The sequence below is a fragment of the Opisthocomus hoazin genome, chromosome 2, assembly GCF_030867145.1.
Source record: "Opisthocomus hoazin isolate bOpiHoa1 chromosome 2, bOpiHoa1.hap1, whole genome shotgun sequence".
Classification (NCBI taxonomy): domain Eukaryota; kingdom Metazoa; phylum Chordata; class Aves; order Opisthocomiformes; family Opisthocomidae; genus Opisthocomus; species Opisthocomus hoazin.
This window is the reverse complement of record NC_134415.1, coordinates 34342479-34364121: the sequence shown is the minus strand read 5'-3', so window position 1 is coordinate 34364121 and position 21643 is coordinate 34342479. Positions and strand designations below refer to the sequence as shown.

At 48.7% G+C, this 21643-nt stretch overlaps 1 protein-coding gene across 3 annotated transcripts in view; it reads right to left on the bottom strand.

The window, feature by feature from the left end:
* Nucleotides 1–21643, bottom strand: part of ALK (ALK receptor tyrosine kinase) — a 326540-nt gene that overhangs the window by 2926 nt on the left and 301971 nt on the right. For 2 of the 3 annotated variants that reach the window (XM_075413139.1, XM_075413138.1), the window contains exons 21-29: nt 20275–20365; nt 19273–19337; nt 18245–18374; nt 9018–9115; nt 7843–7935; nt 6058–6159; nt 4747–4881; nt 4080–4170; nt 676–2743 (exon numbers count right to left, since the gene is read on the bottom strand). In XM_075413139.1, coding sequence (XP_075269254.1) covers nt 2039–2743; nt 4080–4170; nt 4747–4881; nt 6058–6159; nt 7843–7935; nt 9018–9115; nt 18245–18374; nt 19273–19337; nt 20275–20365 — 1510 coding nt within the window. In that variant the 3' untranslated portion in view covers nt 676–2038. The remainder of the gene's footprint in view (nt 1–675; nt 2744–4079; nt 4171–4746; nt 4882–6057; nt 6160–7842; nt 7936–9017; nt 9116–18244; nt 18375–19272; nt 19338–20274; nt 20366–21643) is intronic. The other variant, XM_075413140.1, reaches the window with a different exon arrangement.

Below are 21643 nucleotides of genomic sequence, written 5' to 3'. Positions count from 1 at the left end.
TTCAGCCCTTCTGAAAGTGAGAAAGCTGGAATATTTAAATGAAAATTGCTATTCTCTGTGAATAATATACTAGCGTAAGAAATTGTGCTGATAGTGCTTACCTCCTGAATTAATCAGCTTTCCTGAGATTCTGGATAACTACCCCATTGAGTTTACTGAGCTGGAAAGAGAGCGACCAGTGTGACACTAACACAGGCCTAAGCTAGACAGAATCCCTCCCTGGTGGCTATTTCGTCAGAGGAGCTGCAAGCCTAATGACCTTGGAGATCACAAACACTCTCTTAGTTGAAGCTGAAGCAGCCTGTGCGCAGCAGAAGACCCCAGGTGTCACTCTCGTTCTCCCCATCAAGCCCACGCAGCAGCGGCGCGATGGATCCCTAGCAGACAGGCACAGAGTTGGGAGCAGCCCCTGACTCGAGCTTCCCGACACAGGAGCACAGCCCTGTTAAGCGACCACTACATGCAATTCCAGCATTTGTCTAAAAAAGGAGTTCTGTGTATCGGAAAGGTCAGAAAGACAGGTCAGGAGAGCACACTGCCTGCCCCCCTCTTAGGTTTTTTTCATACGGGTGCTGGCCCAAACCAAGCCCTCCGGTTTCAATCTGCACACCTTGAAGGTTATGAGTGCGTGTATGTGGACTCCGGTTTGTTCCCTTGTGAGGACAGGAGCCTTACCTCAGTGTTTGGATCCAGGGCCAGATTCAGAGTCACGTCACTGAAACGAAGAGTCTTGGACTGACGAACACCTCCACGTTCCTTTGCTGATGCTCCAGTACACCCATTTCTACGGAAACAGGCACCCCTTTTTTGGATAGCGTTCATGCTAAAACAGCTCCTTGCAACCCTAAGTTGAAGTTACTAATGCACATCTTTACACGTGAGTTATTTCCTACATCTATGTTTGGACAATACACTTAACTGGAATATTTTTCATGCACAAGGTGTACAAAATGAGTCAATGCAGTGTTTGTCTTTACAGCACTATCATACATGTATTTTGTTAAAGGAACAAGGGCTGTAAACCCTTCACACACAGACAGCGCCTGGCATCCGGACTGTGGCACGACGCAATCTTCCGCCTTTATGTCGGTGTTTGTACACGGTATGTCAAACCTCTCAGGTATGCAGGTGGCTGTCCATTTTCGGGGCATGGTGAAAGCTTCTCTCATGACCATGGTCCTTTAAAACTTCACCTTGGTTCCACTTGACACGCACGAGTTCCTGATAAAGGACATTCCTACTTTCGTAGGCCAGAAGGAATTTTAAAGGGCTTTACTCAGTTTTAGTGCTTCAGCACCGGAAAAAGAAACCAAAACAAAACCCCAGCCAAACAACGCCCCCTGCCCCCAACCCAGAATGCCTCCCAGCATCTACATCCGTCCTCTGTGCTTCCTCTCCTCTCTCCTTCAGGCGACGCAGTATGGCCAGTGTCCTTCTACTGCCCTGCCAACACCCCCATAACCGCTGTGCATTAAAGGACTTTTAAGACTGGACTGTAGCTGGAACACAACCTGGGAATGTGCCACCGTGTCACCATTCAGCGCTGTTGTATCTTTTTCCGGTTTGGATAGAGGACGCTCTCCCCAAACCCACTACAACCTCTGCCAGCTGCAGGAGATCTCCAGGTGTTCCACAGCAACCACAGGTTGGGCACGGAAAACCCCAGACATGAAACACTCACGGCGGTGAGCCACGGCTTCACACTTAAGCAGAGAACGCACAACTGAGAAAAGCTCACGGGAAGGGCATGACAACAACCATGCGTATGAGTCGATGCAACAGCAGCTGGGCCTTGCAGTTAACATCAGTTCCCTGGACCCTCCCTCCCACTTGTTTCTTTTGCTGTGTTGGGGCTCCGGTGATGTGAAGCCTCTCGGGTGACTTGAAATGACAGCTTTGAGGGTGGCACTTCTGGAGCAAGTTGGCACAAAATGGAAGGTAATGCTGTCAGACCCCTTGCTCGCAGTGTGGTGGGTAACAGGATGTCTCTTCAGGGCTCAGGGGCCACGGGGGGAAAAGTCAAGAGGGTAGAGGGCTCTCATGGCCCCGGCTGGGTTATGTGGCTCTTGTTTCTGAGGACGGGGTCCTCGTAACTGCTAGCGCAAGGTGGCGTGGAGGCTTCCAAGGGTAAGCCCTGCTGTTGGTATCCATAGTTGACGTTCCCACAGGGGAAGTGGCGGAGCCTAAAGAGAGGCACTTCTTTAACGCTTGCTGTTAGGGATGATGGCTCTAATAGCAGGGAGGAGCCTGGCAGCCTGCCAGTCACAATGTTGGGCCCCACAGTACAGTTTCCTTCCTGTCCCACATTCTCCCTCTCGGGCACCTCCTTCTCCAGCAGCGAACTGTTTTTCCTGGCCTGCTTCTCCGCAAACCAGGAACCGTAGGTTGGATTCCAGAGGTTGGTGGGCTTGTTTCTGGAGCCCCGGCTTTTGTGCAGCTCAGAAGGGGGATTGGACTGGGAATAGGCCAAGTTGATATGTCCCCCCGCTGAGGCTGGCTGCGCCTTCCCCGGGACTGGCGGCTCCAAGGCTCCCACTTTCCCTAGGGGTTTTCCAGCAGTGACGGCTGACGGCAGGGGTGGTGGAGATGGCAGAGTTTGCCTCTCATCCTTTCTGTCTTGGTGTGTGGAGACCAAGAGAGGAGGAATTCCTTCTGGATCATCGGGGCGCATTGCCACCTTCTCCTCCTCCTCAGCTGATGGGCCGTATTCTACTGGCAAAGCAGTGTTGATGACATCTGGATCCTGCCAGAGATGACAATGAGAATTTCTCAAAATCTGCTACCATCATGCACGCTCAGACTTGATTAAAAACCCAGCGCATCTGACAGCTGTCATGCTCATCAGAGAGCATCTTTCCCACCACCCAGAGCCCACATTCCATATGCAGAGGGTGCTGACAGTATGCAGTTAGCCGTAGATGCAATGGGATACCCTTAAAATCAAACTTCACAAAAAAACAACCCCAAAACACACCACAGAACAGCAGAGGCACAGAAACAATGAAAAACATTTTTTATGTCCAGCCAAATTTCCTGTGGGAATGTTGTTTTGGAACTGTACCATCTCAAATTTCATAACATTCTCAGATAATATTGAGAAAGTTTCAGCCGTGAAAGTATTGCTTCCACACAACACGGGAGGAATGGGAATGCAGAGAGAAGGCAATACTGGCAGACCCTGTGAAGCCTGAATCCACAGGGACTGCGGTTCTGAGCTATTTAAGCAGTTTTGGAAATTAAACTGAGAGAAAATGTGGTGATCTGGGCAACCTTTAATTATTGCTAGAAGCCATGGCAAGCTACAGATAGCAGAAAACAATGCCTCCCAAGCCCAGGATCCAAGCACACATGAAAAACAGGCCAAGCCTCCCAGAGAGCGAGGGAAAGCAAACCGGCTGAGGCAAGTAACTATGCAAGGCCACAGAAGAAGCCTGTGCTGATGCAGGCAGCAAAACATTTTCCAAACTACTCCACGCCTCGTAAGATAAATATGGTGACAAAAAATAAATAAATCAGATTTTGGCCTGAAAAGCCAGTCATATCGTTTTGCCCGCTGGCTAGGCTTAGAATGCCCACTCCTTTAGTGTGGCTGTCTCCACCTGCCTTCTCCAGCGCAGTCAGATTCAGAAAATCACCCACAGCTGCAGAAGCCACCTGCAAAGCCTGCTCTGAGCCAGGACCATTTCTGTTCAGCGCTGCCCATATCTTAAGGGTAAACCCTGCGATGGAGTGGCTGACATGAAGCATGTGAAAGGCGAACGGGTGCTGGCCTGTCTTAGCTCTTCTGCTCGTTGGAATCTGTGCCTTTAACAAGCAGAGGCAGAGCTATGGGTCTGCTGTTTGTAAAGTTGTGTAAGCGTGCGTAAGCCTGCGCCGTTCAGCAGTGAAGGACAAGAAGGATCAACCTCCCGATGGGGTGAATGTCCTAGCCACTGGTCCCAGGCTGGCATCAGTCTCCCTGGACTGCCGACTGCAGTAATGCAGCGCTGCCTTCTTGTCTCGTGTTCTGGCTTGCCTAGGCCCCTTCTCAAGAAGCGCCCTCTCCACCCACCTCATCTGAGACGAATGAACACCAATACCTGAGTGCAGTACTCAATCCTCTCCAGGATTATGGCAAAATTGGGCCGGTCTTCAGGCTGGTGCTGCCAACACTGGGTCATAATGCGATAACTGAAAGAGAAGAACAGGAGATGCTCATAATGGCAGCTCCTGTTGGTACGTAACAGCTGGTCGCTGCAGCTTAGAAACCATGAGCACGCATCACCATTCTGACTTCCAAGAAATAAGAGTGCTCTGCCTTCCCCGGAGTTGGACAACTGGTGTACTGGTAACCGCTGAAGCGTGGCCACCAGTGGGGTGAAATCCACAGCACATCAGAGAAATAACTCACCCACCTGAAATCCCTTGGACAATTCCCTAAAGGCAGGCAGGGCTACAGATAACGGAGCCTAGCTTTCCCAACACGTGAACAGTCTTACGCACTTGCAGCTTCACAGCTAACCCAAGACACAGAACTACTGCACCATCTTTGACCAAACAAGCAGTGGCCAGCACTTCTTAAAGGGGCCTTGAATTATTCTCCAAAACAGACAGGAAAATGAAGCAGCAGCAAAGTCCCTCGCACTCAGGTCCAATAAGGCAGATCAGCCACACTAAGATCAATCTTAAAAGTCATTAACTCCTGACTAGAGAACATCTGAAACAGAAGATTATCTGCATTAATATATCAAAGTTAAAATCTCATACACAGGGCCAGGGCAATTTTTAGGTGGATCCATCCGTCCTCCATTGGTGACAAACTCCAGAACCTCCTGGTTACTTTTGCTGGGGTAGGGCATGTATCCCAGAGAGAAGATCTCCCACAGCAATATGCCGAAGGACCTGAATACAGAAGCGAAGGAAAACAAAGTGAAGGAGCCGGGGACAACCACCACCGAGGGACAGTACCCGCAGGTGCAGTCAGCATTGTCAGTGTTGCTCTCTGCAGTCTGCGTTCAGGCAGCTTGTGGAAATCGCCGCTGCAGGAGTCACACATAAATAAGCTGCACGGTTGTAGCGGTGGACTTCGAATGATTTAATGAATACCAGTAGTTGGCTGTTAAGTGAGTGACATCTACGATACTTTTAAGTAAATATGGTTGCTTTGCACTTGTAGTCACCACTGTCCAACTAGACGTAACAAATGCAAAAGTCAGGTTATGCTTTTCTGAGACATCAGCCACTGCTGGAGACAGGACTGAGGGGAGCAGTGGCCTGATCACTTATGACAAACTTTTCCTCTGGAATAAGCTATCCTGCGTAAAATAATGAATCCCCACCGATGCTGCGAGCCCCACAGTCCCCACCTGTAGCTCACAGTACAATAAAAACATGCCCTAGCCTGGGCCTGCGTGGTGTGGCCTGCAAAAGCCTGGGGACAACGGCTGGGACAGGACCCCCTCCATCTGGTCAGCTGCTTGGAAATCACGATCTTGATTAAAAGACCTGTGCGCAGCAATGGGAAACTCCTCCGCTTGGTGCTGAGCTCCACTGTACGAGAGCGCGCACCTCCACCCCTCTGCTGCGTCCTGACCACCAGCCCCTTCCCCTCCACACGCGTCTGGAGCTCTTGCCTCCTGCTCGCCCAGTTTCCCTCTCCCTCCTCTGGTCATCAGCAACCCAAGAGCTCACAGTGCTGCTGCAGGCCAGGAGAAAGCAGAAAGCCACAATACACGGTGCCCTTCTCCCTCACTGGCAGAACGGATCCTGCCCGCAGCCTCCGGCGCTGCTTTCCTCGGCGTGGAACTAAGGCTCTCCTCCCTGTAGCAGCGAGGCAGCACCTGCATCTGCCCCAGCCTCCCTCCCCTGCCGGCTCACCTCCCCATCCACACCCGCCTCCGCACCGGTCTGACCTCTCTGTTCCCTTCTCTCCTCCAAGATCACTGGCTCCGAAAGACCCAGCTTGCCTTTTTAGTAAAGGAGAAGTGAACACGAACACGTGCTTTTTACAAAATATTCACGCTTGGCAAAAAGGGTTACAACACCGACAGACCGGACAGAGAAGGACAGGAAGCGCACCATGTGTCTGTTTTTGATGTAAATATCCCTTCCATGAAGGCCTCAGGAGGCATCCATTTGACAGGCAACATTGCACACCCACCCTTCCGATAGTAGCTGGCTCTGCAAAGAATAAACAAAGAATCAGCCAAGAATTCAGAAAATGCCATTAATTTGGGATTTTTTACAATCACAAATATTAAAATTATGAGACAGAGGAGAGACTAATGTAGGTGAAATGGCATGGCAGAGAAAATGCTGAAGAGACCTGTTCCTTCTCACAGAAATAGTGGAAATGAGTAGACCGTGGCCTGATCTGGTGAACCCCAGTTACCCATATCTGTGTGCATACTCCTAGCGAATTACTCACAAGGTGAGCTGCTGCTGGCAGAGCCATCCTCCTGCACTTTTCAGCCACAGCAAGATCTCTGCCTCACCTCACATGTGGTCACCTTGAGCATCCTCACCAAAAATTAACAAAGCCTGTCCCAAATGTACCCAATCTGAAACGCTGCAAGTGAAATCCAAAACTCTTAGTGAGAACTTGGGGTTGATGAGGAGGATGCCTGGGCGTTAGAGCGGGGCAGTAGTACCAAAACCACCTCCCGCGCTCCTGAGACAGGAAGTACGGCCGCCTTTTAGTGTCATTGTCATTTAAAACAAAACCTACTAGCCCCAAACCCTGTGCCAGCAGCTGCAGGGGTCTGCTCATGCGAGCCGGTATCACTGCTCGTAACTACACAGCCAGAGCATCCAAAGGATATTCCTGGACACAGAAACATGTGCAAAATTCAAAGGCACCTTTGAAAACTCAGCACCAAAGCGTTCATCTTGGCAGTCGGTTCTACTGATTATGTGAGTGTGGCAGATGCTGCTTTGTCCCAGCAGAGTCCCATTTGACAGTGGGGCACAGTGAAGGCTCTTTGTGCAGGGAGAGAGAGAAGGGGGTGGAAAAAAAGCAGCTCTGATACACTTGGGTTTTGGAAGGTAGCACTCTGTTTGCATCACCTCAGGCTGTGATACTGTCAGATCTCAAGCTAAGCAGAGCCAGGCCTGGCTTAGTTATTGCACAGGAGAATCCCCAAGCAGGAAAGAAATAAGAAGGCAAGGCACTGGAATTAACAGTGCAGGTGACTGAGCACAAGGCATTCCTTCCTCTGAGTCAGAGGCAGATCAATTCTTCAGCACAGCAGGACGAGGTACTGCACTTCTGGAGGTGCTGTCTGGAAGATGAGATACCAAACGGCAGCCCTGACTGCTCGTGGTCATTAAAGATTTCCTGGCACTTCTTGCAAGAGCAGAGTAGTTAACCCTGTGTCCTGGCTGAGTTCCAGTTTGGGTGATTACATTTTCCGGACCTTCCTCTGCACCTTCCTCCTTTATCTGCAGTAAATTGAGGAGATTTACTGATGACACCAAACGAAAAGGGCAGGGGTAGTATCAAGGAGAGAGATTAAACTCAGAATGATTTGAGACCACAAAACAAAAGGGCACATCAATGCCACACAGTGTGGAGAAAGTAAAGACAAGAAGCTGAGGACAGAGTACAAGAGAGACGAAAATGCTTTACGTGACCATCAGACTTTGTTACCCAGAAGAAAGCTTTCAGGAGTGGGAAAAGTCTCCAGAGCACAGTTAAACTACAGATGAAGGCAAACACCAAAAACGCATTAGTTGGGATTCATTAGGGTGGGATCCCTCCACTCTCGCCTGGCAGCGCACCAGCCTGCTCTCCTGTGCACACACCGCTCCTCCCTCATTTTAGCAAGCTTCCACTTGCAGATACCCTGGGCTTAGCTCCGCTACCTGTATATGTCCCGGGCCATTCCAAAGTCTCCAATTTTAGCCACTCTCCCAGGCCCTCGACAGGTAAGGAGGCAGTTCCTGGCAGCAATATCCCTACAAGGAAAGGGAAGAAAAGCAACAGAAAGAGAAGAACCACTTAATCATTCAACAATTTTGCAAGCCAAAGAGAAAACAAAGAATAGTACCTACTTTCCTGAGCTGCAGAGAGCCCACAGTAGCCAGAAAAGTCAGTGTTTATGGATAACTAGTGATGTCCCAGATTCTAATCTACCCCAGCAGCAGGAGCAGTTCTGTTCTTCAACATTTCCTCTTTAAACTCCACGTAACATCTGCCTGCTGAGAGGACGGCCCTCCTGCGAGCCTCCCTTCACTCCAGGAACTATTTTTAAGTCTCTAACGAGTTTCAAGCAGCGAGGCTGATTTCAGCAAAGTACTAGTCCCAACATCAAACCGTCTGGGGAATGGTCCACTGACCTGTTACTACCATGCTTGTTCAAATATTGTCCAACGGGTGCCATACTGTCAGAGACGGGAAGAACAACAACCTGCAGGTGTTCCTCTGAAGACTCAAGGTATGGGCTTGAATCTGCGTATGCAGGTAAAGCTCCAGCTTCACCTCTGCTGGGCTGAAGCAAACCTTGAGATCTGAGTAACACAGCGGCACACCCTGTGGGTAACTCTCTCAGAAGAGCAAACTGCAGCCTCTCCCTACTCATCCCTACACAATGCTACGGGCAGAATTTTGGACGCTTGCCAAACACTCTGTTCTGCAGGAGCAGGCAACAACCGTCATAAGGCTGTACTTGTACAGCCATTCTTCAAGAGGGAGAAGAAAAGGGTTGTAGAACGAACAGAAAGGCACTAAGCAAAATTTATGGTGGGGACAGCTTTGAAGACTTCTGTCACAGGACTGTGTTTCCATCTGCAGAGTAGCCAGCCTGCACACGTGCAGGCACTGAGACAGAGATCAGGATCTTTGGTAAAACTACAGTCCTCCGCAACCTGATTTATAGCAGCCTTTCTGTTAATTGCTTTTACTCTGATTTTATCTACCTTGTTTAAAGGTATCCAGCCACTAGAGTGCAGCAGGACATAAACATCCCAAGCAGGGCATTAGGAGTCTGTGCTGGCCATACGCAAGCCATGCCCATGCTGACACAGATGCGTTCACCTACCTGTGAATGAAGTGGTTCTCCTCCAGATACTGACACCCACAGGCAATGTCACGAGCCACATGGAGCAAGTCCAGCATGGAAAGGGAGGAGGGCTGATTCTACCGAAAGACAAGGGACAAAGGTGGGTTAAAAGCAAGAACATGGCATGACTCGTCACTGATACAGCGCTAGGACCTCTCCAACAAGTGACACAGCTCAGATGTTAATACACAAAGGGATTACAAAAATGCGCAAGAGAGAGTTCATATCCATGAACTGTGCAAAGGATCGCAGAATCACAGAATCACAGAATAGCAGGGGTTGGAAGGGACCTCTGTGGGTCATCTAGTCCAACCCTCCTGCCGAAGCAGGGTCACCTACAGCAGGCTGCACAGGACTTTGTCCAGGCGGGTCTTGAATATCTCCAGAGAAGGAGACTCCACAACCTCCCTGGGCAGCCTGTTCCAGTGCTCCGTCACCCTCAGAGGGAAGAAGTCCTTCCTCATGTTCAGACGGAACTTCCTGTGCTTCAGTTTGTGCCCATTGCCCCTTGTCCTGTCACTGGGCACCACTGAAAAGAGCTTGGCCCCATCCTCCTGACACCCACCCTTCAGATATTTGTAAGCATTTATTAGGTCCCCTCTCAGCCTTCTCTTCTTCAGGCTGAACAAGCCCAGCTCCCTCAGCCTCTCCTCATAGGAGAGATGTTCCAGCCCCCTCATCATCCTTGTAGCCCTCCGCTGGGCTCTCTCCAGTAGCTCTTCATCTTTCTTGACCTGGGGAGCGCAGAATTGGACACAGTACTCCAGATGAGGCCTCACCAGGGCAGTGCAGAGGGGAAGGAGAACCTCCCTCGTCCTGCTGGCCACACTCTTCTTGATGCACCCCAGGATCCCACTGGCTTTCTTGGCAGCCAGGGCACACTGCTGGCTCATGGTTAACCTGTCGTCCACCAGGACACCCAGGTCCCTCTCCACAGAGCTGCACTCCAGCAGGTCCACCCCAAGCCTGTACTGGTGCATGGGGTTGTTCCTCCCCAGGTGCAGGACCCTGCATTTGCCCTTGTTGAACCTCATCAGGTTCCTCTCTGCCGAACTTTCCAGCCTGTCCAGGTCACGCTGAATGGCAGCACAGCCTTCCGGTGTGTCTACCACACCTCCCAGTATGGTGTCATCAGCAAACTTGCTGAGGGTACATTCTAACTCTTCATCCAGGTCGTTGATGAAGAAGTTAAACAAGGCTGGGCCCAGTACTGACCCCTGGGGGACACCACTTGTTACCAGCCTCCAACTAGACTCAGCGCCGCTGATGACAACCCTCCGAGTTCTGACATTCAGCCAGTTCTCAATCCACTTCACCGACCACTCACCCAGCCCACACTTCCTCAGCTTCCCTAGGAGGATATCATGGGAGACTGTGTCGAAAGCCTTGCTGAAGTCAAGGTGGACGACATCCACGGCTCTCCCTTCGTCTACCCACCCAGTCATGTCATCGTAGAAAGCTATTAGATTGGTTAGCCATGATTTCCCCTTGGTGAATCCATGCTGACTACTCCCGATAACCTTCTTTTCTTCCACTTGCTTGGTGATGGCCTCCAGGATAAGCTGCTCCATCACCTTTCCTGGGATGGAGGTGAGGCTGACCGGCCTGTATATCCCTGGGTCCTCCTTCTTGCCCTTTTTGAAGATTGGAGTGACATTGGCCTTTCTCCAGTCCTCGGGCACCTCTCCTGTCCTGCAGGACCTCTCAAAGATGATGGAGAGTGGCTCAGCAATGACATCCGCCAGCTCCCTCAGCATTCGTGGGTGCATTCCATTGGGGCCCATGGATTTGTGGACGTCCAGATCACTTAAGCGATCCCTCACACAGTCCTCCTCGACCAAAGGAAAGTCGTCCTCTCTGTAGGCTTCTTCTCTTACCTCCGGTACCTGGGATTCCTGAGGGCCAGTCTTAGCACTGAAGACTGAAGCAAAGAAGGCATTCAGTAGCTCTGCCTTCTCCGCATCCTCCGTCACCAGGACACCCGCCTCATTCAGCAGCGGCCCCACGTTGTCCCTAGCCTTCCTTTTGCTGCTGATGTAGTTGAAGAAGCCCTTCTTGTTGTTTTTGACATCCCTTGCCAGCTTCAATTCCAAGTGGGCCTTGGCCTTCCTCGTCGCGTCCCTGCATGCTCTCACCACGTTTCTGTACTCTTCCCAAGTGGCCTGTCCCTCTTTCCACATTCCATGGACCTTTCTCTTCTGCCTGATCTCTGCTAGAAGCTGCTTGTTTAACCATGCAGGTCTCCTGCCTCCTTTGCTCAATTTCTTTCTCAGGGGGATGCATTGCTCCCGAGCATGGAGGAAGTGTCGTTTAAAGAGCGACCAGCACTCTTGGACCCCCCTGCCTTCGAGAGCCCTGGCCCACGGAATTCCTCCCAGTAGCTCCTTGAGGAGGGCAAAGTCAGCTCTCCTGATATCCAAGGTTTTGATCCTGCTTATCGCCCTGCTTCCTCCATGCAGGAACCTGAACTCGACCATTTCATGGTCACTGCAGCCGAGTCTACCTCCGACCTTCACATCCTCCACCAGTCCCTCCTTGTTTGTTAACACAAGGTCCAGCAGCGCGCCTTTCCTTGTTGGTTCCTCCACCACTTGCATCAGAAAGTTATCATCGATGCTCCGTAGGAACCTCCTGGATTGCGCCTGCCTAGCTGTATGGTCTTCCCAGCTGATGTCAGGGTGGTTGAAGTCCCCCATGAGAACCAGGGCCTGTGATTGTGAGGCTGCTTGCAGCTGCCTGTAGAAGGCCTCATCAACCTCCTCCTCCTGGTCAGGTGGCCTGTAGCACACACCCACCGTAATGTCACCCTTATGAGCCTGTCCCTTAATTCTAACCCACAAGCTTTCAACTTGTTCCTCATTTGCCCCCAGGCCAAGCTCAATGCATTCTACTTGCTCCCTCACATATAGAGCAACTCCCCCACCTCTCCTTGTTGATCTGTCTTTCCTAAAGAGTCTGTAGCCATCCATGACAGCATGCCAGTCATGCGAGTTGTGCCACTACGTTTCTGTGATGGCGACCAAGTCGTAGCCATCCTGCTGTATAATGGCTTCCAGGTCCTCCTGTTTATTGCCCATGCTACATGCATTGGTGTAAACACACTTGAGCTGGGCTGTCAATCTCACCCTTGGCCTTGGCACGCCAAGCCTATGCTCATCCCTAGTGAGCTGGGCAATATCCCCTTCCCCCTTCGAACCTAGTTTAAAGCCCTCTCAACGAGCGCCGCCAGCTCGTGGCCAAGAATTCTTTTTCACCTTTGGGATGTGTAGGCACGATGTCATACAAATCCCAGGGACAGAATCAGAACAGCTGGATCCGACTTTCCAGCTCCATTGGGATGCCCCTGTAACAATTCTCCCCAGTTCTCATGGGAGACGCCTCTGAATTTTCAGTGTGATTTTTGAGGAGATCCGTAGCCTGAGCTGATCCTCTCTCAGTTTCTTTGTATTGTTGCTAGTTCCTCTCTAAAGTCACCTTGAACAATGAGAATGACATTTCATATAATGGCATGAGTCACATTTGCTCTTTCCCTCCTCCACATCTGTGTAGGTTTTTATCCTGCCCCTCAAGAGCACTGACACAGGTTTGTGCAGCCAACGGCTATGGAAGGCTCAGGCTGCCAACTCCTTGTTCCTGCCCGCCTGACGAAGGCTACAGCCCTTGCCAGCAGGAGCCAGATGCTTCAGTGAAAAGGGCAGGATTAGAGCCGGCCTGCATTTGCCGGCCTCTGAAGCCAAACTGTCAGCTGCTTCTGCACTGAGGTGTGAATCAGTGATCTCTGTGGCCAGTCCTGTGTGGGAGGGGGATGATAAACAACTGGGTGGCAGCAACTGCTTACTCCACAGCAGCCATTTGCTAGCTAAGTGTTTATCTGTGCCCTTAGTTATTGGACCAAATAAGCCTATCCTACCCTCTAGCTCTCTCTTACAACACTTACCCTTCTGCCCAGTGCCCAGAGGGCACACCTGACCACGGGTCTCCCCCACTGATGCACAAACCAGCGCGGGTTCTCCAGTGACAGGGACTGCTGGCTCTGCCAGCCCATCTGTTCTGATGCAACACACCTCCAGACCGACGTGATGCTGTGCTGGCCATCCCACCTGATCTAAACCACTGCTAACTGGGATTGGAAATAAGTCCAGGCTCTGCAGCAGTCAGCAGCCAGTAGTTAAACAGTGGGCAAAACCTAAAAAAAAAAAGTGGGTAAAACCTAAAAATCTAAAAAAAATGGGTAAAACCTAAAAAAGTCTTAATGTCTTCTGAAGAGATTAGGAAAAAACTGGCCTCAACACTTGCCTAATGAAATAATTGAAAAACACTGCATCTCTGTGACCAAAGTCTGTTCTTTTCAGTGTAATGCCACAAACTAAAATCTTTTGTGATTACGTACCACCTGCCTATATTTTATTATTCACACAGCATAGTTCATTGCATATATACGTACTCAATTCTTTAAAACACCAGACTGCGTCTCCTCCTAAATCTTTCTTTTTGTAGAGTAACCATTTCCTGAAAACATAAAGCCTCTCCCCTCCCCACTTTTGTGGGGAAGAGAGAATAATCTTTTTCACCTCCGTGAGTTAAAGTGACTCACCCTCTACACAAGATGGCTACAACAAAAAAGGATGCAGATGCCTTCTTTTCCCTTTCAGGGCATAACCAAAGGGAAATGAATACCTCGATCTACCCACTCCCTCCTCTTCTGAGGAAGGGTCAAAAACCTGAAGCGAAAATCACGTCAAAAGCCCTATTCTTTACTGTGCAATCGATTCTGGACCTGAGCTGTACTGCAAGGCAGCCAGTGGGCTGAAGCCGCAAGCTGATTTGAACAGCATAGCTTTTTTCTCTTTTTCCCTTTATTTCTCTTCCTTCCTCTCCTTGGATGAATTTCTTCCACACATTATTTGGCTAAATACAGTCCTAAAACAGATGTGACTGCCCAACCAAGGACAATTTAGCCATGTAATTTGTTTGAAAAATGGAGGTTTGGGATTCATTTTGCAAAGGGAGCAGCCTTGAGACACCAAAGGATTCACTTTACAGCTTTTGCGCCCCAGATGAATGGACAATGCCAGCCGCAATGCACCGCTGCTCAGAGCAGTGGGCACGCTGGAAGCACTAGTGTGACACGTCCCCGGGTGAGGCTGAATCTTGCTAAAGATGAATGAAATTCTGTGTATTGTTCAGTGTAATCACTGCTCTGTGCAACAGGCTGCACAACACAAAGGAGGAGTATCATTTATCCGTATACAATTTCTGTTCCAGAGCTGTTCTTTGATTGCTGTGCTGTGAGAAAGATCAGCGCTGAACTTCCCAGAATAGACAATTCTGCAACACTCACAATGAGCAAAAGCTCCAATTCCAGGCACCTACCAGACTGCCTCTCTCCAGATGAGGGGCAAGGGCTAATCCGGTCATAGGTGTGAAACTTTATTAGAAAGGGACCACAGAAATCCTTAAGGACTGTAAGCCCTGGACCCATGGAGAAGTACAAATCTGAAGCTTATGGAGTAGACCTGGCTGGCACAAACCGACAATATTCCACGAGAGTCACTGATATTGTATCAGTGATGCTGGATGAGCATTCGGCTCACACATGATCGTTCTCGCTTAGAGTCCAGAAGGATCCTTATGCGTTGGCTGAACATGGCTTTCCTTATTTACATGAAGCACACGGTCCAACAACGTGCAATTATCCGTGCTGGCACCATCCTGATCTCCCGTTAAGTTGGATCCCATGTCCTCATACCTGCTGCAGTAGCTCTAGCTTCCCATTTCATGTCCTTCTCCATGTCTTAATGACCCCCTTCCCTTGCTTCAGTTCCTCTCCTCCACCATTCCCTCTGTTCCTTTCCGTTCTTTTCAGTGGCTGAGTGCACGGCAGCGTGCTGTGTGTCTTGCTCTAAGTCACACAGGTTCTCAATGGCCAGTGGCAAGCCAAACAAGACAACTGTTTTGCTCAGTGGTTGCACCAGCACAGTGCTTTCTTTTTCCTGAAGCCTTGGGAAATGTTAATGCCTTTCACACCTCTATTAAATTTGACTGAAACTAGCAAATAAATTCAAAGTTCCTGGCAGGGAGAGCAACAGGGGGATGAAGGTGGAGAATAAACACATAAATCTCTCTTTTGCAATCAGGCTGAAAGCAGAGTAAGTCGGAAAGACAAGGTAGTAAGGAAATCAGCTGGAAAATATAAAACTGTAAAAAAACAAGAGAAAATGACAACAGTAATTCATACGGTGCTTACTGCACAGTAAGCAGTGCACCTCTGTTACTGAGTCAGTCAGCTAGGTCTTGTGTGTTCAATTAATTCCTGTTGGAAGCAAAGCTCATTGAAGCCTGCTTACTATGCACTATCCCTGTTCTTTCCTTTCCTTTAATGGGCCTGGAGAGCTCGACGTCCAGCCTGCTAAGCCTACCTTCTGCCTGTCTTCCTCGAATGAGCAATAGGAGGAACAAAGCAGCTCAGGGTTCATTAAGAGCAGTGCAAAGATACATCCAGCAGTACTGAGCCACGGGTCTTATGTACAGAGACTGTCACACCTCAAGCATATGCAGAGGATAAATCTACTTCCACAGCTTGATCCCATACTTCACAGAGCACAACGCTCCACACACATCTCATCTCTCATCAAGACGCCAGTCTCCTAGCCTCACAGTTTCTGAGCCAGCAGTCAAGCACGTGCACCAGAGGCTGATTTTTCAGCACTCACAGGTGCCATCAGCCCCTCAGAAGCTGCCCCGGCAGCCAGACAATGAATTACCCTGTCATTCTCACCAGGCAGACATGGCCCTGGATGGCAGCAGCAGCGGGGCAAGGCACGGGGAAGGAAGGGGTTAGAAGTGGAGCAGAAACCTGCGGATCTGTGTCCACACACAGTCAGGCTGCCCCCATTCACCCAACTGCTAAAGAGGCACTGGAAACTGTTTTTCTAAATCATGTCCAGCTCGCAACTGCCCATCTGCATTTGAACCTCAGCTTTCCCAAAGTGTGACCGGCATGGGGCAGAGCAGAAAACAGCAGCATTGGTCCCAGGTCTGCTTCAGTCCTGGGAGCAAGTGAAGTGCAGGAATAGGGGAGGGTCTTCAAGGTGCTGGGAACAGCCCTTCTGTGTAACAGTAGTTACGGTCAGTCTCAGATAACCTCAAACAGGTCAGAAAAGACAAGGAAAGAAGATGAAAGGAAGGAGAGACTATGAAGGCAGAAAGAGAAATGCCAAGAAGTAACGTGTGCTGTGCCTGGAGTGAACCATCCACCTTGTCTGACATCAGCTTTCACAGGGGTCACACTGAGCTACCGCTACAGAAAGGGAAGCCCTGACACGCAAGGAGGAACTCATGACTGGTTAGGGGCAAACAGAAAGAAACTCCTCAGATCAGAAGGCTCCCATGAGTGCATCTTATAAAGATGAAGGGCTTTTCATCCACAAAAGTAACTGGTTCATTTTACTGAAAGTAGGTAAAAATTCCTGCTGTTCAGGACTAACGTTCTTGGTGCCTCCTTACAAGACCCTGATCATTACTGAGCTGTCTTCTCTCTGTAATTTAATGAGCCAAAAAGATGCTTTCATTGTAAGTGATGGATGCCCCTGCCCTGTGCCATCCTGTTTCACCTGCCACTTCAAACCTCTAGCACAGGCTGTCCTGGCAGTTGTGAACAAAGCACCTACCAGGTAGCGTACCTTGCTCACGCCATTTTGCTCTGCACCACTTGAAACCAGAACCCACATTGCAACACATAAATTTCCCCACTCACCTACCACCAAGTTCGGCCTATTTGCATGAGCTGACAAGAGCATCTCTATGTGCTACAGAAAACCAACCTTTATTTATAAAGACTGCTTGCTCAGATTTCAAACATCTTGACTTTCTGGGTGTTTAGCCACCTTATCCAGGCAGGAGCCATTTTATTGCAACCTATTCAAGACTATGGAGCTCCTGAGCAACACAGACCATTTCGTATGTCTGAAAACCAGACAGCCAGGAAAAAATACAAAGTTGATCTGTTTCCAGGTGCCTCAAGGAAGAATCTTATTTGTATCTGTTACAGCCAATTTGTGTCTCTCTTTTACTGATAAAATCCAGCATTTTGCCCTGTGTCAAAGCACAGAATAATAGAATGGGTTGGACTGAAAGGGACTTTATAGATCATCTGGTTCCAACCCCCCTGCCATGGGCAGGGACACCTTCCACTAGACCAGGTTGCTCAGAGCTCCATCCAACCTGGCCTTGAACACTTCCAGGGAGTGGGCAGCCACAGCTTCTCTGGGTGACCTGTTCCAGTGCCTCACCACCCTCAGAGTAAAGAAATTCTTCTTCAATCTAAATTGACCCTCTTTCATCTTGAAGCCATTACGCCCTGTCCTATCACTACAGGCCCTTGTAAAAAGTCCCTCTCCAGCTTTCTTGTAGGCCCCCTTCAGGTACTGGCAGGCCACAACAAGGTCTCCCTGCAGCCTTTTCTTGTCCAGGCTGAACAACCCCAACCCTCAGCCTGTCTTCATAGGAGAGGTGCTCCAGCCCCCTGATCATCAAATGTAGAGACAAAGCATGAAGCTGGGCCTTGGTGTGAAACTTCAACATCTGGGTGCCTTTCTGATCCAGAGATTCAGAGCAAACTTTGTTCTTCTGAAATACTGATTCCTCTCTAGAAGTTGTTATTTATTTTTCACACATTTCCAACTGGCTGTCACTTCCTATTCATGCTGATTTCAGTGGGAAAATCTTTAAAACTCTGGACTAAAGATATTTGCTATTAAGCCAACAGCTCCAGGACAGATTCTCTCCTCGCCTTTGTCAAACTTGCACTGACAGATATCCACACAAACGCACCCGATCAGCAGTTTAAATAACGGATTCATCATCACTAGCTCAATGCTTCCCCCCAGCCCGCTCCCAGCTAGCGTGGTAAGAAGGTAAGACTAGAGTTTAACTTTTTTTTTAAACTTTAATTTTGCTCTTAGTTTAGACAGTATCTGCAATGCTATCTAGCAAAGTCCAGGGATGAGGCAGCTCTACATAACCCCAGCAGCATCTGTTCCCTATACATTTGTGTTCTCCCCCTGCAGTCATCTTCTAGCAACAGAAATTTTCCGATCCTCTAAAATGCTGGGAAACAGTAGCTGTATGGATCAGTTCTCTTATAGTTATGTATTTGCCTTGTGGCAGCAACTTACTAAGTAAAATTCAATTTTCTCCTTTCTTACCGGTCTAGGCCGCGTGTCTCTCAGGAATGATTTCAGGTCACCTCCAGCCATGAGCTCTAGCAGGATGAAACGGGGCAGTGCTTGCAAGCTCACCCCAATACAGCGCACGATATTCTGGTGGTTGAACTTGCTGTGGAGACAGGGACACTCAATTATGGAGCACCTTTGATCCAAAAGCACAATTGCAGAAAAGAATCAAAATGTTTTGCTGCAGGGAATGGTTTTCTTTTTCAGAAAGTAACAAATCTCAAAGGTAGGGTAACTGGATAAAGCTAAAGCACTGCCCCTGTGCTCTATGTCTGTCTGCATAGTGCAGAAACAGAGATGGGGAAGGAGTGGCTCTTGGTTGCTTTTCCTCTTCCTATATTCTGCATCCTTTCAGGGCTACAGCAAGACTTGTGGGCCGTACGAAGCAGAGAATGTCTGACAACAAAGAAAAGTCTGACTCAGTTTCCCTATCCAAGGGGCACAAGCTGTGCCAGGGCAGAGCTGTTCCAAACAGCACACTGACACAGGGCTCTGTTTATGTAGGGGATATTCCTCAAGGTCTCGTCTCTAATACTTTCTTATTTCTCCAGACATCAGTGTGATGGGAAACTTTTCCCATGGATTCTAGGACTCAGTCACTGACACCGTGACATGACAGCAGCATTAAGTCAATGCCATCTGTTAGTTTTGACTGGTCACCCCCAAACTCCAGATGTTTGTTTTTTACCTCATGTTCTGATCTCTAAGAGAAATCAAAGGATGCTGTTACCAATTCTGAAAATTGGGTCTAAAGATTTTCACTTTGGATAATGAAAACCAGTGTGGACCCTCTTGAAAATTTAGCCCTTAATCACGTGGTGCCTCTTCATGTGTAAGAATAGAAAAGGATGGTAATGCCTATCCTCTTCATAAAATACTGACAGCCATGTGCTAAAACCACTGTACAGATGTGTTGTGTGGACATCACCTCTCAAAGCACCTTTTCACAGTGGTGGGCTTTGCAAGCCTATACAAGTGCTGTTCAGCTTGTCCATACACACCTAATAATGAGAGCTTCCATGAGGAAGTCCAGCTCATCTTGCTCCGAACATACTTCTGGCAATGTCTGGAAAAGAGAGAACAGGTTGACAAGGAGAAAATATTTAAAGTCACAGATGCAGAACACCTGGCCCAATCAAAAGCACTAACATTGTCTGCAGCAACCCTCATTTCTCTAAAAGAAACCTCACTCTAAGATAATAGCTAGATCATTAATAAACTAGACTGTGAAGCCTGTTGAAAGGTAAAGATCAGAATGCATGGCCCATCAATACCACTGTCATCCTCCTCCTAGCAAAGGAAACAGCCCAGAGTGTACAGGGAACAGTGCTCAATATATGGACTCTGCTGTACAGAGGACGAGGAATGAGACCACAGTTCCTGAGCTCTCTGACAGTTCACTACTCCTACCTCCCAGCCAGACTATGAACTGTAACCAGCAGTAGGACTGTGCTGCTACATAACCTCTAGGTGAAAACAAGCCAGCTAGGCTGCTGGAAGCCCAGAGAACCCTACCAGAGTCTCCCAGGATTTAGCTTCACATCCAGTGCATATCCATCCTGTAATGGAGTGGTGAGATCCCTGGAAAACCAGCCATCTCCTACCTGCAGGCTCTTTGATGTATGTGCCAGCTGCTCTCGGCCCTGTGAAAACTTCTGCCCCCTGACTCAAAGGCTTTGGACAGATTACCACATCAGGTGTAGCGTGTGGAGGATGGACAGAGGATGGATTTATTTCTTATATGGGCAGTCTTCTGCAGCTGTATGGGAAATCATTGCCCATTTACTACTTACAGACCTCTTTTAATAGTCTCATAAGCCTGTATGCTATAAGCTGTACCATTGCTATGATGGATTTAAGTGTTGCAACAGAGCAGCAACCTTTCTAGCCACATCCTTCAGTACTATAGTAACGCTTAATTCATCTTCATTTTTATAATGCATTGGGACTCTTGGGTGAAAGGTGCATGAAACCATCACGATAACTCATACACTGTCACTTACTTTCACAGCCACCTGCAAGGGAGTGGGGTCGCTGGGGATCCCTGCCACCTGACCTTCATATACCTCACCAAAGGCTCCGTGGCCCAAACCCCTGGACAGACCAGAGAAGACAAGAAGGTTTTACTATAGAGAACACACATTATAACACTGTGGTCAGAGCTCACAGAACGGGCTCACAGTTTTCATGGTAGTGACACAGGGAGAACTGGATATTGACACTGACGATACCACTACTCACACTATGCAGGGGATCAGACCTTGATGTGATCTTTCCTGGACCTACAATGTATTTAATTCGTAGGGAAAGCAGTCCTCAAAAGTGAACAGTCCCCAGTGAAATCAAGCTGCTGGCACTACAGTGTGTAATGCATAGCACTCTTCTATGGCTTTGGTGTCAATGCTTTAGTGGTGGGTGCTCCAAAACAGGTCAATAAAGCTAGGTCTTGAGTCTTGGTGTTCCCACACCCTAAACATATTCACAGTTCCCACGATGTTTATGCATAACCTTTGAAGAAAACATTGAACAAGGAACTAAGAAGCACAATGGTTCTTAAAGGACCTGAATTCTAAACGAAGTATCTTCTCCTGATTTATTCTGTGATTCTGGGTAAGTACCTTAGCCAGTAAATAGTGACGATGGTGCTTTGTAAAGCACTCAGCTCTAGGAATTCGTGTTGAGAATCATTTATGGCACTGATCATATTATGAGATTCACCATTTCATTTTGAATAAGGGTACAAGAAAAAAATAAAAGAATTAAAGTAATCCCACAGCAGATCCTGCCCTATGTCATTGTGATACAGATTTTGCGTACCTGTCAATTCAGTCTTCACTTGCTTAACATTAAGTCAACTGGTACAACAACAGCAATACCACATAGCTGGCATGTCCTAACGACATAGAGAACTCCGGCAGAGAATGAGGCTGCATTCCAGATCCTGAGTCCCTTGTAAACCCGCATGGGCTGCACATGGGGCGGTAGCAGCTTGAGCCTCTAAAAGACATTCCTGCATCTCTGTCTGGGTAAAATGCTCTCCAGAAGGTTCTCTTCTACAACACACACTTTCCTGGTAGATTCAGGTCTGGCCTGAGAGCCGCACTGATTCTGTTCTCTGGTCTATTGGTGGACTGTTTTTGCATGGGCTGTTGCCCTCCTGTCCATTCAAACAGGTACTGCTAAGGGCAATCTGCTCTGTTGCTGCATAGGCTTTGTCTGTAGTTTTGCCAGGATAAAGACCAGTCCAGGCAGTGAAACCACAGTGAGGACTTGCATTGCTTGTGACTCAACCACTTCTTTTAATAACATTTTGTAGATATCGGCTTGAGACACTATTCTCGCATAGGCGTGACCAACTTACTACAAACTGAG